Source organism: Podarcis raffonei, chromosome 3 (genome assembly GCF_027172205.1).
Source record: "Podarcis raffonei isolate rPodRaf1 chromosome 3, rPodRaf1.pri, whole genome shotgun sequence".
NCBI lineage: Eukaryota > Metazoa > Chordata > Lepidosauria > Squamata > Lacertidae > Podarcis > Podarcis raffonei.
Window position 1 is genome coordinate 106077278 of NC_070604.1, and position 16824 is coordinate 106094101.

Here is a 16824-nt window from a genome sequence, read left to right on the forward strand (position 1 = left end):
TCAAATATTTACTCCAGTCTTCTAAGAATCTCTGGTCCCGCAGGTTTCAAATCCTTCCTGTTAATTTATCTAATTCTGCATAGTCCACCCCAGACAGATACTTGAATGTGTATTATGCGATAAAGCAGCATTGCTCGTGCCCTGGAGAAGGGAGTTCTTTTTAAAAAATTAAAAAATTAAAAAGGGTTGTATCCAAAGTAGTGCTGTGTGAGCATTTCGTCGGCACAAGGATTTCTATTTGCACAAGAGAACATTCCCCTCTTCCTCCACATGAAGGCCCCCCCAAAAAAATCTGTGTTAGGGGTTCCCACAACCCTCTGGGGCAGATTTGGAGAGGGTGCACTGGGTGGTAATCCTTGCACTGACAGGATGTTGAATTACCACTCTTTGGTTCCAGGAGTTAATAAGGTTTCTTAAAAGATAAAAACAAAACAACTTCAGGGCAAGGGAGTGGCGCCCTCCCTGTGGAACACCACCTCCCCTTCAGATGTCAAGGAGATAAAGAATTACACAACTTTTAGAAGACATCTGTATCAGGAGGTTTTTAACGCTTGGTGTTTTTATTATGGTTTTAGTTATGCTGTAAGCTGCCCAGAGTGGCTGGGGAAACCCAGCCAGATGGACAGGGTATGAATAAAATTGTTATTGTTGTTGTTATTCAAGAGCAAAGTTCTAATCTCTGCCCTTCAAAATGTCTTCCCTCCCCAACCAACCAGTCTCTGCAGCCTCCTTTGGCCTGAAGGACATCGATGTTCCCAAACTGCTGAGAAGTCTGCACACCAGCAGTGTTTGCAAGGAGATGGTGATGGCTCTGGAGGGCTGCATTTGTGGCCAGGGTGCCTTCCCCGTGGGAAACAGCTGTGAGCTTCTGGCAGACGTGCTTCTGCTCAAAGACTTGGTGCCACTGGGATCTGAGAGGGACGTACTGCTGGGAACATTAAGGTATGGCTCATGTAGTTCGATGCCGGCTTGCCATGTTGGCCCAAGAGAGTTGTGCTCACCCCAAAGGCTGAGAGCCCATCATAGCTCTCTCACCTTGTAAATGGGGCAAGGTCGGAACTTTGCAAAAGCAAACGCAGAATTTGGGGAAATGGATGAGAAGTGTACAAGTCCTTCGCAACCATTTGGAAACAGGCAAACAAACAACAACAAAAGCCCAACCAATCAGAATGTTTAGTCGAGCTCTCCAATCATTTTGTGACTTTTATAGGCGCCAAACGTTATTTCAATGGGGAATGCAGACACCAGGATAAATCAACAAAGCACACTGACTGCTTTAAAAACCTGACACTTTCGCAACCAGGGGGAAATGTGCCGCGATGCACGACATGTGCAGAGTATTGCCATTCCTTATCCCAAACTAGAACTCCAGAGAGAGTGCCAAGCTGTGCATGTGAATAATAATATGAAGGAGATTAATAATACAAAGGAAACCAGAAGCATGAAAGAAAGTAGAGAATGCTCTTGGGTGGTTGCAAGGCAGTTAGCTGTTGCATCGCGAGATTATTGTTGGCAGGGTCTTGTGTTGTAGTCTGGAGCGATCACTTCGGAGGAGCTCAGTTGTTGCTTTTAACGTGTCTCTTTTCAGAACTTTCCCTCCTCCTCTTCTTTCTTCTTTGCTCCAGGCTTTTGAACAAGTTCCTGGACAGTTCCTGGGAAGACTCAGTGCCCTGGCATAAGTGCATTGAGTCTTGCTTGTCTTCCATGAGTGCTCACCTAAATGATCAAGAGGTAGGGAGGAAGAATCGGTGGGGAGGGAGCTGGGAGGAAGAACTATTGAAGCATGTTCTGTGATCCCGTTTCATACGTTGCAGATGTTCTATGGAATTTGTAGAACAGATGATGATTATTTAAACGTAACTTTCCCACTAAAAGTAAAAAGTCCACTTAGTGCCTTCTTTTCCTACGCTTTTTTGTGAACGGTGATTTTTTAAAGAAAAAGTTGATCTCAGCATTTTTATGCAAACTACTTACTTGTTGTTGTGTTTATTTTTTTAAATACTGTTATCAATTCCTGATGTGCTTTTATATTCTTCTCTTTGCCTGCAGGTTGTCCAGGAGTCCATTGAGTTCCTTCATCACTTGGCAACCCTGGACAGAGACTGTGCTGTTTCCATGTGCTGCCTGCGTACCGAGGAAGCCTTGGCCAAAGTCGTGGAGAAGCATGGCTCCGGTCTCCCACGGGTGACGGAACTGAGGGACCTCGTGAGCAAGTGCGAGAAGTACGCTGGCCTGTATAAGAAGATGACTGCCAGCATCCTGGCTGGCTGCATCCAGGTAAATCCCATGGGGGAATCTAGCTTGGGAGTGCAGGCCAGGTGGAGCAGAGTTGCTTGCAGATTCGGTGCTGCGTTGAGCGTTGGCTGCAATTGCCTGGAGGAAAACCATGCAAATGAATTAGGGAAACAGGCAGAAAAGTCATGGCAGCTTTGCCTTACTTTTGGTCATTGCTATCCTGGGCTTGTTTGACCAAACTGCGGGAGGCAGTGGAAGACAGGAGTGCCTGGCGTGCTCTGGTCCATGGGGTCACGAAGAGTCGGACACGACTAAACGATTAAACAACAACAACATCCTGGGCTTCTTTGGGAGGAAGAGCAGGATAAAAATTCCATAAGTAAGGAAGGAGTCATCCTCCCCAAATATCTTCTGAGTCCCAGGCTTCTTCCAGCTCAGTTGGTAGAGCATGAGACTCTCGATCTCAGGGTTGTGGGTTTGAGCCCCGTGTTGGGCAAAAGATTCCTGCATTGCTTTCAATTTGACTAGATAATGCTTGTGGTACCTTCCTAGTCCACAATTCTATGTTTCTATTATTATTATTATTATTATTAATAATAATAATAATAGAATAATAAAATTAATAATAATAATAATAATTTAATTTATGAATCACTTCCTACGACCATCCTGTTGTAAAACGCCCTGGGGTGCCCTTGCAGCCCCCAAACTCTGAGCATCCTCCGGTATGCGCAGCTCTGGAAAAGGCATTTCCCTTCTTCTCCAGTGCGCTTCAGCAACATATATCAAATGATATCTACACACTAATCGTCTGGCATAACAGCAAGAAGCGTGAGACATCGTAGAGCTAACCTACGTATTTATTTACACACTATGTACAGACATAGGATTCATGGCGTCCTCTCTCTCCAGCTCCGAGAGAAGAAACAGACAGAAGTAAAAGCAAAAGTACAGTACAAATAGTACATACAGCGGAAGAGATAAGACTGTCTTCCATTCCCACGCTCTTCCCAGACAGGCATGTGATTCACACCAATCTCATCTGCAACATCGGAGGCGTGAAATACTAACACATCCAACCTCTGCTTAAAAGCCCTCAAGGAAAGAGAGTCCACCACCTCTCGTGGGAATCTTTTCCACTGCCGAACAGCGCCTCCTGTTGGAAAGGTCTTCCTGATCTTTAGCTGGAATCTCCTTTCTTGTGACTTGAAGCCACTGGTTGGAATCCTACCCTCCGAAGCAGGAGAAAACAAGCTTGCTCCATCTTCCACGTGACAGCCCTTGAGATATTTGAAGATGGCTATCATATCTCCTGTCACTTTTCCAGGTTAAACATACCCAGCTCCTTCGACCATTCCTCATAGTGCTTGGTTTCCAAACCCTTTGTTATCTTGGTCACCTTCCTCTGCACACTTTCCAGCTTCTCAATATCCTTCTTATGCTGGTCCACTGGTACCTGCACACCTTGAGCTTCCATAAAGCTAGCTCTGCCTTCTTATTGCCCTTTGATACGTTGGTGCCTCTTGGTGTCTCTTCTACCTCTTTCTCCTCTCTCCCCGCTCCCAAATGCACAGGTGGTTCTGGGTCAAATAGAAGAACACAGGCAGACGCACCAGCCTATCAACATCCCATTCTTTGATGTGTTCTTGCACAGTCTTTGCCAAGGTGAGTGTCCTTTTAGCCTTCAGTTCTGTCAACGTCTCATTCCTTTTACGGCTCTGGCCATTTGTACCAAGCCCAGGGTCATTTCTTCCTTGTTCAGGCTGCAGCACGGAGGTCAAGGACGACAAGTGTTGGGAGAGGGTGGAAGTCTCCTCCAACCCGCAGCAAGCCGGCAAGCTGACGGACGGGAACCCCAAGACCTACTGGGAGTCTAATGGCAACAGCACCTCCCACCATATCAACATCTATATGCATCGTGGGGTCGTAATCCGGTGAGTATACACAAGCAGGGACCTGTGGGGAGATGAGATCTGGGGCTTGGGTCTGATGGGGAAAGGGCTTTTCTTGCCGTTGTAATAGCTGAGGGTGGAGAAGAAGAAGAAGAAGAAGAAGAAGAAGAAGAAGAAGAAGAAGAAGAAGAAGAAGAAGTAGTTATTATTTATACCCCAACCATCTGGCTGGGTTTCCCCAGCCACTCTGGGCGGCTCCCAACAGAATATTAACAACAACAACAAATAAAGCGATAAAACATCAAACATTAAAAACTTCCCTAAACAGGGCTGCCTTCAGATGTCTTCTAAAAGTCAGATAGTTGTTTATTTCCTTGACATCTAATCGGAGGGCGTTCCACCACTACCAAGAAGGCCCTCTGCCTAGTTCCCTGTAACCTCACCGCCAGAAGGCCCTTGGCGCTGGACCTCAGTGTCTGGGCAGAACGATGGGGGTGGAGACGCTCCTTCAGGTATACAGGACTGAGGCCGTTTAGGGCTTTAAAGGTCAGCACCAACACTTTGAATTATGCTCGGAAACGTACTGGGAGCCAATGTTGGTCTTTCAGGACCGGTGTTATGTGGTCTCGGCGGCCGCTCTCAGTCACCAGTCTGGCTGCCGCATTCTGGATTAATTGCTGTTTCCAGGTCACCTTCAAAGGTAGCCCCATGTATAGCGCATTGCAGTAGTCTAAGGGGTGGCATTTCTGCCAGTTTGCTCAAAGAGGTCTGATTAAAAAAATAAAAATAATCCCCATTGGAAATGCCCAGCTGAATTTTCTCCTTTATTCTGTGGGTGTTTTGTAAGGCACTCAGTAATAGGTCGGTAAAAGGGCTGCCTCTTCTCATATAAACCACCTCAGACTCTGCTTTCATCATCTGAGGCCCTTCTTCATGTGAAGTCTGAAGGGCGGCAACATAAGAACAGGCCTTTTCTACAGTGGCTCTTTGTGGAATCGCCTGGCTCCTTCCTTACATACCTTTAGGCGCCAGGCAGAAACATTTCTCTTCAAACCAGGCCTTTGGCTGATTAACATTCCTTGGCCTTTAAAAGGTGTGTAGTATGTTTCCGAGCACAATTCAAAATGTTGGTGTTGACCTTTAATGCCCTAAGTGGCCTTGGTCCTGTATACCTGAAGGAGCATCTCCACCCCCATCATCCAGCCTGGACACTGAGGTCCAGCACTGAGGGCCTTCTGGTGGTTCCCTTGCTGCGAGAAGTTGAGGTTACAGGGAACCAGGCAGAGGGCCTTCTCGGTAGTGGCACCTGCCCTGTGGAATGCCCTCCCAGCAGATGTCAAGGCAATAAACAACTATTTTACTTTTAAAAGACAACAACAAAAATACAACAACAAAAGAAGGCAGCCCTGTTTAGGGAAGTTGCTGTATTGTTTTAAATATTCAGTTGGAAGCCGCTCAGAGTGGCTGGGGAAACCCAGCCATTTGGGCGGGGTATAAATAATAAATTGTTGTTGTTGTTGTTGCTGTTCTAACTGTTTATTTTTTGCTTTAACCCTGTATCTTGCACACTCCCCTGAGATCTTGTGATCTCTTGCAGCGTATCAATCTAATAAACAAACAAACAAACAAAATATGTCTGTCAAAATTTTATGTTTAATTCTTGGCTTTCCCGCCTGCCAGATGAATTTAGAAATATCCTTCTTCCACTCCCTGAAGCAGCCTGCATTATTTACAGTTGGTATTGATTGGAATAAAAACAGCATCCTGGGCAATAGATTTGTTTTGATAGCTGAGATTCTGCCAAGCAGGGAGAGCTTCATTCTCTCCCAAATCTCCAGCTCTTTCTTAATCTCTTGCCACAGTTTAACATAGTCATTTTCCAATGAGTTGAGATTTCTTGCTGTGAGCCAGAGGCAGCATTAAGATAAACTTAACAGTGTAAATAAGTTTTGATGGAAGTAACAATGGAATACTGAATGGTTTAGTATATATAAGAATATGCAGGGATTTATGCTATGCAAAATGAACCATGGAAAGAGAAGAAGGGAAGTCATTGATATTTTAAGGTTGTCTAAATGCATATTCTAAATTGTAAAACAGAAAATTTAATACAAATAAATAAAATAAGACACTTGGATGCCAGGACAGAGAGCCAAGTTTCTTGTTGAGCCAGGAATGTGTGAACATGTTGGTTCTCGTGGAACGAGGCAGACGTGCTCTCCTGCCTTCTTTGAAAAGCTCCCAGGCTCTCAATAGGGAGCCTGGTTTTTGCTCTGAAGCCCCTGCTCTCTCCCTGCACAGGCAGATGTCTCTGTTGGTGACCAGCGAGGATTCCAGCTACATGCCAGCGCGTATTATGGTCATGGGAGGGGAGAGTGCAGCCAGCGTCAGCATCAAGCTTAATACGGTCAGTGCTTTAGCTTTAAAGGTGCTTCCGTGGCTAGAGACTCGAGAGCACAAGCTCCTCCCTGTGCCACAGAAGGGTTCCTGTCTCTGAGATGCACACCACACATGACAAGGTTTTGCCTTTGTTTTTGTTTCCCCCCCAAAAATTTTATTGATTTTATAACACAACTTAACAACACAATCAGAAAAACAAACAATACAAACACATTCTTGTCTTATCCTTATTTTTTCTAAACATTGTTAGGTGAGTTTCCCCAAGCCCCCCCCTATCTGATTTTCATTTTACCTCATCTTTAGCAGTTTACATATATCATAATTTCTAATCATTTTTTTTAACCACACTTACTTTTACCATTCAAATCTTCACATTTTATCCCTTACAAGTAATACTATTTTAAAACGCACTATCTTCTACTTCTAACCCTACAGCCTATATCCACTTCCAAAGCTGTTCTAAGATTTAAATATGAACATATTTTTTCAAATATTCTTTAAACTTCTTCCAATCTTCTTCCACCGCCTCTTCTCTCCGGTCAAGGTTTTGCCTTTGTTGGCACAGCTTCAAGGGGAAAGGACTGTACGCTAAGTGGTGGAGAATGCGTGCCTTGCCTTCAGAAGGCTAGTCTCTGGTTCAAAGGAGGAGTCATCAGGCGATAGGAAACACCTTTGGCTGAGAGCTGCTGCCAGTTGGAGTGGACCAGGCACAGGGGACAGTGTGGTGTAGTGGTTAGGAGCGGTAGTCTCGTAATCTGGTGAACCGGGTTTGCGTCTCCACTCCTCCACATGCAGCTGCTGGGTGACCTTGGGCCAGTCACACTTCTCTGAAGTCTCTCAGCCTCACTCACCTCACAGAGTGTTTGTTGTGGGGGAGGAAGGGAAAGGAGAATGTTAGCCGCATTGAGACTCCTTCGGGTAGTGATAAAGCGGGATATCAAATCCAAACTCCTCTTCTTCTTTGGTCCTCCAGGGGTTGCTGAACAGCTGCTCCCATCAGCCCCAACAAGCATCCCTCCAGTTATCAGGGATGGTGGAATTTGTGCTTCAAGCAGCATCTGGAGGATGCTTAAAATTTCATTCAATTTCATTTTTTAATTAGCATTCCACCTTTCTGTATCACAAGCTGCAGAAACAAGAAACATGCAATGAAGATCACGCCCCTTAAAACGGGATACAAAAAAAGTCACGATAAGAAACACACGTCTTTTTACACAATAAAATTAAACACCAGCAAATAATAAGTAAACAGAAATTGATCATTGCAATAAATAATTCCTAAACCATCATCAATAAAAATAACAGCATAAAATTGCACGATACATTAAAAAAAAAAACCAGATAAAAGGATCAAATTGAGAATCAAAGACACTCAACTTACAGAATTATTGTGTTAAGTACGCACACACAAACACATGCAGAGGCAATTGACACCAACAACCCTGTGGGAGGGAAGAAGAGAGCAAGGGAATTAGGCAAAGACAACATTAGGGCCTCTCTGCCCCTTTTCTCCTCCTCTGTGATAAAGAGGCATCTTCAGAATGACAAATCCAAGCCACATCTTCTCCTTTTCTGCCCAAAGGTGACTGTCCCGCCATCGGCCAGCAGAGTGATCCTCCTGGAGAACATGAACTGCTTCTGGCCAATCATACAGGTCAAGATCAAGCGCTGTCAGCAGGTAGGACTGTGCACTTTTTGCCGTGTCTTCGTGGGCCCTCCCTATGGGTGCTGCCTTGATTTCACTGGAAAGGTTTGTGTCGTTCTCAGGGGGGCATTGACACTCGCGTGCGTGGCATCGAGGTGCTGGGCCCCAAGCCCACCTTCTGGCCCATCTTCAAGGAGCAGCTGTGCCGGCGCACGTACCTCTTCTACACCACCAAGGCGCACACCTGGTGCCAGGAAATCTCGGAGGACCGGATGCAGCTGCTGCAGCTCTTCAACAGGTCTTGCCCTTTCCCTGGGGCCGCAGGTGGGGAGGGGCAGGGCGGGGTCTCCCTCTTGCGCTGGGAGGGGGTCCACATTCCCAGCCCTTCCCACGCTTACCCCAAGACAGGGTTTCCCAAAAATGGGTGTCCAGCTGTTGTTGGACTACAATTCCCATCGGCCCTGATCATACGTCCTGCTAGCTAGGGATGATGGGAGTTGTAGTCCAAAAACAGCTGGAGGGCCAAGTTTGGGAAACCCCGTCGGAAGATATCCATCCTGCTCTTCCCCCCTTTCATCTCAGTAATAATAAAAATAATGTTATTATTTATACCCCACCCATCTGGCTGGGTTTCATGTTGTTCAAGCTCCTGCCCTGCTTTGTCCCGCAGGCATTGCTTCTCAGCCCATTTGTCCCTGACCTCCAAAGGCCTCCAAGCGTCGCCCAAGTCAGCAGCTGACCCTCCACCCCTTTGCCCTTTCAGGTTGAACAGTGCCTTGCGCCACGAGCAGGTCTTTGCCGACCGCTTCCTTCCCGACGACGAAGCTGCCCAGGCCCTGGGCAAGACCTGCTGGGAGGCTCTGATCAGCCCTTTGGTGCAGAGCATCACCACTCCAGGTATGGCACCTCCTTCCTGGCACAAGTTCTCAGGAGCCACACCCTCCCTCCCCTCTCCCAGCAGCCCTCCGTGTTGACTCTTTCCTGCCCTTCAGATCCCAGCGGCATCAGCCCCCTTTCCTGGCTCCTGAGCCAATACCTGGAGAACCTGGAGGCTTCCCGGAGCAGCAAAAGCCGGGCGGCCATCTTCAACTCTCGCGTCCGGCGCCTGAGCCACCTGCTGGTGCACGTGGACTCCAGCAGCCCTGAGCCCGAGGAGCTCAAGCCCCCGGTGAAATCCAGTGAGTGTCTCCCTGCTTGGGCAGATGGGCAGCCCAGGAGGGGCAGGTCCCCTTTCCCAATTGAAGGTGGGAAGGTCACCGCAGGGGAGCCTCTGGGGGCCAGGCAGACCTTGGCAGGAACAAGAGTGTCTGTCGCGTCCGGGGCTGCAAGGGGGGTGGCGTTGGAGGAAGAACTGGGGAGGGAGGAGAGCCCTCAAGGTCCCGTATAGTCAGAGGTGGGTGCCTGGGTGCTCCGGTCCCCGTGAATAACGCCGCACAACCCCCACTTTGCAGACGGGAAGAACGGGAAGAACAAAGAGTCCAGCTCTGGGACCGTCAAGGCAGCTGTGAAGAAGCCCAGCAGCACCAGTGGCATCACCCAGTGCTGGAAAGGGGTGGTCCAGCAGCAGGTAGGGGGAGCAGAGGACCAGGTGCGAATGGGGGCGCCAAGCAGGGTGAGATGCGGTGTAGCGACTCTCCATTGCTGCAAACAGATGTCTTCCTGGCCACGTCTTCCATGGCAGACCATTCACTAGTCCTGCTGCGTTGTTCTCACTGTGTCTGCATGCAGCTGCTTCCCTGCCTATTAAGGAGTTACTGGGAAGGCAGCCTTGGGGAGAGCTGAGGCTGCAGGGCAGGACTGGCTGTGAATCAGCCTCTCCCAGGAAAGGGGGTTTCCTGGCTCCAAGCTCTACGTGGTGCTGCTAAATTAGGTGGGAGCCTCGTTCTGATTTTGAAACTTCTGCCCCAGTTCCAGTCACATGCACAGACTTTCCTGACGCCTGACAGCCAATCAAAAGATGAGCTAAAGGGTGTTTAGCGCTACCCAGGACAGGCAACCAGCCAGGCATCCCTGCCCGCAGGAAGACTTCCAGGCAGGCCCCAGGGAGCCAGAGAAGGGCGTGGGGGTTGCTCTGACCCTGTTGTGCTCCTGCCGCCCCTCTGCCCAGGTGAAGCTGTTCCTGGAGTCCTCCTGGCAGGCCCCGGACTTTGTGGAGCGCTACTGCAAGACCTACCTGCGCCTCCGCACCGCCATGGAGGAGCTCTTTGGGCAGCAGATGTCCTTCATGCTGGCCCTGTGCCACGGCTTCTCGGGGGGTCTGCTGCAGCTCTCCTTCCTGACAGCCATGCATGTGAGTAAGGGCGCAAGGGTGGGGGGGGGACATGGTCTAGCCATGGGGGAGCTCATTTGCAAGGAGCAGAACTGTCACTCTGACATCCCCCCCCCCCCCCGGCTCTGCAGGCAGCCTGGCCTTGCCCCTTGCACTTCCAGGGATGTCCAACGTGGCCTCATCTCAGAGCCTGCTTGGCTCCCCTGGCCTGATCACAGAGCAGCCAGCCTCCCCTTCTGGGATCTTCCCCAGATGACTTGTCCATCCCCTTCCCTGGAGGCGTTGCTGCTGGTCTGGAGGGAGGAATCCCCTCCGCCCCCCCCTCCCTTCATGGAAGCTCCACCTGCTACTTCTCCCGGCTTCAACTGGTGCCTCTTGCTCTGTGGCCAACAGGTGAGTGAGCAGTTTGCCCGCTACATCGACCGGTGGATCCAGGAGAGCTGGGCGGACTCTGGCAACGTGGAGACTTTGCGGCGCCTGCAGCAGAGCCTGGAGCCCGTCCTCTTCCTGGCAGGCCTGGAGTTGGCCAACACCTTCGAGCACTTCTACCGGTGAGGAGACCTTCGTGGGGCAGATATGTGGCATCGTAGTGGGGAGGGGAGGGCCAGAGCTCGGGGGGGGGGGGGGGAGAGCAGCTGCCATACAGGCAGAAGGCCTTGGGTTCAGTCTCCAGGAAGGAGGGAGATATTCCTGCCTGAAGCCCTGGAGCCACTGCCAGTCAGTGTGGACAGTGCTGAGCTGGAGGGACCAAGGGACCTGGCTCAGTCCAAGGCAGCTTCCCATATTCCCAAGGAGCTGCTTATCACGTTGTTCTGGGAGACGGCACAGGCGTCGGGCAGGAAGTGGTGCAGCCTGTTCCTGGCACTTCCGTAGGGAAGGAGGACTTGAGAGCACCAGTTCAGCTGCTGGGTTCCTTCCTTCCTTCTGTGGGTCTCTTGTACGTGGGGCTGGCCCGCCCTGCAGGAGGGACGAGGGGGGTCTGGGCTGATGGGTCTGCCCTCTCTGCTTGCGCAGGTACTACCTGGGAGACCGGCTCCTGTCGCAGGGCAAGACGTGGCTGGAGTGTGCGGTGGTGGAGCACATTGGGCTCTGCTTCCCCAACCGCTTCCCCCAGCAGATGCTGAAGAACCTGAGTGAGCTGGAGGAGCAGCAGCAGCAGTTCCACCTCTTCCAGCTGGAGCAGCTTGACAAGCACCTGCTGGAACTCGACCAGGATGGGAGCTGGGAGGCGGAGGAGGAGATGGAGGAAGGAGAGGTGAGAGGCGAAGGAGGGACCAGCAGGGCAGAGCCCCATCCCTGTGGACCAGGCAGGAGGTCCTCTGCCCCCAAGGCCTTTTCCTCCTCCACTGACACTGCCTGGGGAGCCCCCACTGCCTGCCAAAGCCACAAACCTCCTGTATTTCCCCAGATGGTGGAGGCGCAGCAGCTGTTCTCTCGGGAGGAAGAGGCCGAGGTGAAGGTGCTGGCGCTGTCTCCACGCTGTTGGACCATCTCCTCGTTCTGCTACCTGGAGGATCCTGCCCGGTTCTTCCCAGAATCCCTCAGTCAGCACCTGAGCAAGTTTGCTGACTTCTACACCCAGAGTGAGTGCCAGGCTGTTCTTGAGCCCAGCCCTGCCTCCCTCAGGCTGAGTTTCGGGGGGCAGGTGGACCCCACTTTTACCCAAGACTCTGAACTTGGAAATGAGAACCATCAAACTATCTATAAAGAAATGATACAAAGCTTCACGGGGAGCTGCGAGTCTTTAAACCATCCTTTCAGAGAGGCAGCGTTAAGAGGTTCATAATCTTTGAGAAATCTGGCTAATCTATGGAACATGGGATGAGACAATTAAAAAACCCCCACAAGATTTGTGTTTTGTTCATGCTTCTCCAACCCCAGTATTGTGATAGCAGAGAGGCAGAGAGAGTGTTGCCTGTCTTGCCACAGTATTTCTCCCTGACCGTTGCATTTGTCTTTCTCAGGTCAGAGCCGCTTTGGGCTGGAGCACACCAAGCCGCGGCGTTTGCAGTGGACGTGGCTGGGCCACGCGGAGCTGGAGTACCAGGGCTGCCTCCTGCACGTCTCCACCCTGCAGATGTACATCCTCCTCTGCTTCAACACCGCCGAGGTCTGAGACTCCCTTCATCCCCACTTGTTTGCCATCAGCTGGGCACCTTCCGTGACTCATAGGATGGCCTGCGTTTGCGTAAAACATGGGTTGCCAGTGTGATGCCTGCTAGCACAGGTGTGCTCAAGAGAGGCCTTCCTCTGCTTCTCCACTCACTGAAGTTTAGTTTGAGAGAAGCAATCTGTTGTCACCAACAGGACTGGTTTAGGGGTGTGCTTGGTTGCAAAGGGGAGTGTGTGTGTGTGTGTGTGTGTGTGTGTGTGTGTGTGTGTGTGTTGCCCATGACACATCCTCCAGTTTGCAGATCTGCCCACAGGTCCTAAAATGTTGGCGACCCTGTCTTGAAACAGCCCCACCGCCTGAATTTTACACAGTAGAGTTTGAAAGCCCTACCAGAACCCCAGGCTTGGCTTAGCACCAAGCACAGTTCCTGTTTAACTAACTCCAGATGTGCTCTGTTGGACAATGCTTAGCTTGCCTTCTATCTGCTTCAGAAGTTGCAAACCTTCTCATGGTTACCCCCACATCCTGTGATTGCTGCTTGGCAGAAACTAGCAGTTAGCAGTTCAGCGACTCCTGCTGTGTTGATTTGAGTATGCACCCTACAAATTTCCTATGAGTGGCTGGGGCAACGTAGCCGGATAGGCGGAGTATAAATAATAAAATTATTGTTATTTTATATTTGCAAGTCCCCCCAATTCTTGAAGGAGGCACTAACTCAACCTGCTTCCATCACCATGACAGGTGTTCAAGAATTCCTCTGAGGCTGTCTTCGTTTACCTCCATTTTCTTTTCCCTTTTGGCCCTAGGAGGTTTCTGTGGAAAGGCTCTTTCAAGCCACAAGTCTCTCCCCTGAGCTCCTCGATTGTGCGCTGAAACCTCTGATGACGAATGGGATCTTGACCCAGAGCCAGGGTAAGTATGGAGATGGGATCTTGAGTTTTCCCAGTGAGGTGGGTGGGAACCTGACTTCCAGCTACTTCCATGGAGCACTTGCTTTGCCCATATCCTTTCGAAAACTGCAGCCAAGGAGAGTTTCCCAAGCTGGGCTTCAAAAAGAGCCAGCTATGCTGGAAATCTGAGAAGTTCTGCCAGTCAGAAGTCCTTACGTCAGGGGTCGCCAATCTAGTGCCTTCTAGGTGTTCTGCAATACCGTTCTCACCAGTCCTTGCCAGCCCGGTTAAGGATAAGGGATGATAGGAGTTGTAGTTCCCAACAGCTGGAAGGTGCAATCTTGGCTATGCCTGCCCTATGTCTTTTGGCTCCAGGTATCTTGAGGCTGAGTGAGGGGACGCTGGCCCAAGCGCCCAGCCAGCGCCTGTGGCTGTTGCCCAAGCAGACCTACTTTGATGTGGAAGAGAACAAGGGCAGGGCTCTGGAGAGGAAGAGGAACACCATCTGCTGCCTCCTTCTCGAGATCCTGAAAGAGGAGAGAGAGCTGCACATCGACAGCCTGGTGTTCAGGGTACGAAATGCAGGACTCTGGCCTTGTAGCGCAGTCCAGCTGGTAGCCAATACCAGAGACTAACCCACTCTTTCTGCCTCTTCCCAGGTGATAGATGCCTACCAGAAACGGAAGCTGGGCTCAGTCCCAAAGTTCTCCAGCTTCTGCTGCAGCAGCGCTGACGTCCTGTCCTGCGTGCTCCACCTGCTAAACCAGGGCTCCATCCAGCGCCGGGAAGACCACCCACATCTCCTGCAGTGCGTCTCCACGGAGCCCCCCGCCCTGCCGGCACCAAGGAACCAGCCTCAAGTAGTCTTCCAAACCGTTGAGATAAAAAAAGCACCCACTGCACCCTGCCCACAAAAGAGACAGGCGTTCTCTACATTTAGGTAGAACTGGCTGCTGGCCGGCCGACACAGCTGCCCAGAATGCTGCCTTCCTGCGTGGGGCTTTTCGAGGCAACGGCGAGGAGGGCGACGGGTGTTTTTGCTCCGCAGCTGACTCCGACTCCTCCTAACAGATTGCAAGCTGCCTTTTCAGCAACGGGCAAAGTGTGCTTCGGTAACGTTATGGGCTGCGGTGGGCAGAGCTGGCTCCCTCCTGCAAGGAGAAAGTAGAAAAGTTTCCGCAAGCAGCTGCTTCCAGAAGGTGGATGTTTTTTATTCAAGCCAAGGGGCTGCCACTGCCTGGCTGCCGGCCTGCCGTAAGTCTCCCGGGCTAGCAGCCGGTCTGTTATTCGGTGCAATAGGATGCAACAAAGACTGGTTGGTAAGCAACCACAGCCTTTCCTGAATGTCCAGAGTCGCTTGTGGTTGTATAACCCAGGCGACTCGGGAAGCGTCTTCTCCAGATTGTATACTTGCCTTATTTCCCCCAGTGTCAAATTGCCGTGCAAACACGGCCCGATGGAAGGATTGCTTCCTTCCCCCTCACTGGGAACGTGATCTTTTGATTAATGTCTCTGGCCTTAGGGGAGGAGCATCTCCCATCCTTGCATGTTCGTTTGGCTGCTGAACAAAGCTAGCACCTCGCTGAGCTGATCTGCAGGCCACTTCTGGTCCTTTTTTCTTTTTTGTAATCCTCAAATCCAGGGCTAGCCAACATGGTGTCCTCTAGATGATGTTGGGACTACCCACTCCTGACAGCTGCAGCCAAGATAGCGAATGGTCCAGGATCTTCAGGAGTTGTAGTCCATCGTCATCTAAAGTGCCTCCTGTTGGCTACATGTGCTCTGATTTCTTTAAGACATCCTTTCGGTCCATAAGACAGGACACCCGGCCTAGCCTTTGTGTAGGAATCTAGTGCTGGTGTATTTATTTTTATTTATTTCTTATTTTTAATGTATTTTGTGTTCTCGTTTTATATTTTTTGTGTTGTGAACTGCCCTGGGATATTTGGACGAAGGGTGGTATGCAAATGTAATAAATAATCACAATAATGATTGAGCCTCTCGCATTCTAGCCTAACAGTGAGGGCCATCGGGCAGAGGCTGAAGAGTGAACGGCCGGCACCTTTCCCTTTGCAATGGATGAGTCAGCCTTTGATGGGTGCTGAAGCCCTTGCCAATGGCCAGACCTGGCCTGGGGTGGTCACTGTGAACCACGGTGCAGTACATTAGCTGCTAAGAGCCAGCTGTTGCTTTAATTCTAAAAACGAGACCTAGAAGTTTGTACTCTCAGATGTAGCTTGTGAGCAAGTTCGTTTACATAACAAGTGCACACGATTTGTGTAGTAGCTATAATGTCCACTGCCCCAGTAGGTAATATGTGTATTTGTAGAGGTCTATAGGGACCTATAGCTGTCACTGAAGGAAGGGATGGTTGGAGACACCCAGTTTTTAAACATTACACATTGATATGGCTTGTGGGGATGGGCCATGTGGCATTTGACCTTCTGTTAAGACTCCAGCCTTCCTCAGCTCCAGCCAGCATGGTCAGGGGTCAGAAATAAACAGGATCTGTCATCTTCCCAAAATCAGGTACGTGAGGTGCTAGGCTTTGGGAAGGCGACATGATGGCCAGGACAGGGTTCCAGAGTCCTCACACCTCCTCCCCAAAGCCTAGTTAGCACTTTCCCAGCTTTGGCAAGGAAGTGGGAGGGCTCTAGGATCCTGCCAGAGCTTCATGCCTCCATTCCAAAGCGCAGCACCTTGCTTACCTGATTTTGGGAAGCCAGTGTGAGGGCTGGGGGCTCATATTTTCACCTTGCTCCCCCCACCCCTCTCCCGCACATCAGGGCAGCCCAAAGTACTCTTGGTGGCCCACTTGTTATGAAAAATTGGACTGCCCTGTTGGAGGGTCAAAAATGAGGTGCAAGACATCTCACTCACTGGTACTTCTGCATATTGTTTTACCTCCTATGCTTTCTGTTGCCTCGTTCAATGCAATGGCCAGCTGCTGTGTCATTTCATTCCCTTCTGAAGAAGTCCAAAACCTGCAATCCCATTAACTGCTAAAGTCCAAATAATAATAATAACAATAAAACAAATTGGTTAAGAATCCATGGCCTGGTTTCCTTGAACTATCATGGGTCCAGCGGTATAACGTTAGCATGAACCGAGTTACTGTCTTTGTTGCAAGAAGCTGAATTCAGGCGGTGTGTTGTTTGGTAGAAACGAGATTGGATGCCTGGGTTGATGGACTTCAGCTTGCAACAAGGAAGGAAGGCAGTGGCACTCAGCACCTGAAAAGCAGTCTGAGCATCGCCATCTCATAGGTGTCCACACCGTAGTTGTCTTGCCTTCATGCAGCTGGACTCCTTAACCAGTTAAGCACAAGCAACTTTGCACAAATCTTTCAGCCATCTTTACACACCCACTCTCTCCACCCA

At 50.1% G+C, this 16824-nt stretch overlaps 1 protein-coding gene across 3 annotated transcripts in view; it reads left to right on the plus strand.

Annotated features, from left to right (window-relative positions):
• Positions 1-15626, plus strand: part of CUL7 (cullin 7) — a 32203-nt gene extending 16577 nt beyond the window's left edge. For all 3 annotated transcript variants that reach the window (XM_053383421.1, XM_053383422.1, XM_053383423.1), the window contains exons 12-30: positions 717-942; positions 1626-1731; positions 2050-2277; positions 3810-3900; positions 3998-4169; positions 6429-6534; positions 8110-8205; positions 8295-8470; positions 8936-9069; positions 9165-9350; positions 9624-9739; positions 10280-10462; positions 10835-10992; positions 11456-11696; positions 11850-12024; positions 12406-12551; positions 13361-13466; positions 13820-14016; positions 14104-15626. In XM_053383421.1, the coding sequence (XP_053239396.1) occupies positions 717-942; positions 1626-1731; positions 2050-2277; positions 3810-3900; positions 3998-4169; positions 6429-6534; positions 8110-8205; positions 8295-8470; positions 8936-9069; positions 9165-9350; positions 9624-9739; positions 10280-10462; positions 10835-10992; positions 11456-11696; positions 11850-12024; positions 12406-12551; positions 13361-13466; positions 13820-14016; positions 14104-14388 (3128 nt within the window). In that variant the 3' untranslated portion in view covers positions 14389-15626. The remainder of the gene's footprint in view (positions 1-716; positions 943-1625; positions 1732-2049; positions 2278-3809; positions 3901-3997; positions 4170-6428; positions 6535-8109; positions 8206-8294; positions 8471-8935; positions 9070-9164; positions 9351-9623; positions 9740-10279; positions 10463-10834; positions 10993-11455; positions 11697-11849; positions 12025-12405; positions 12552-13360; positions 13467-13819; positions 14017-14103) is intronic.
• The last annotated feature ends 1198 nt before the right edge of the window (positions 15627-16824 follow it).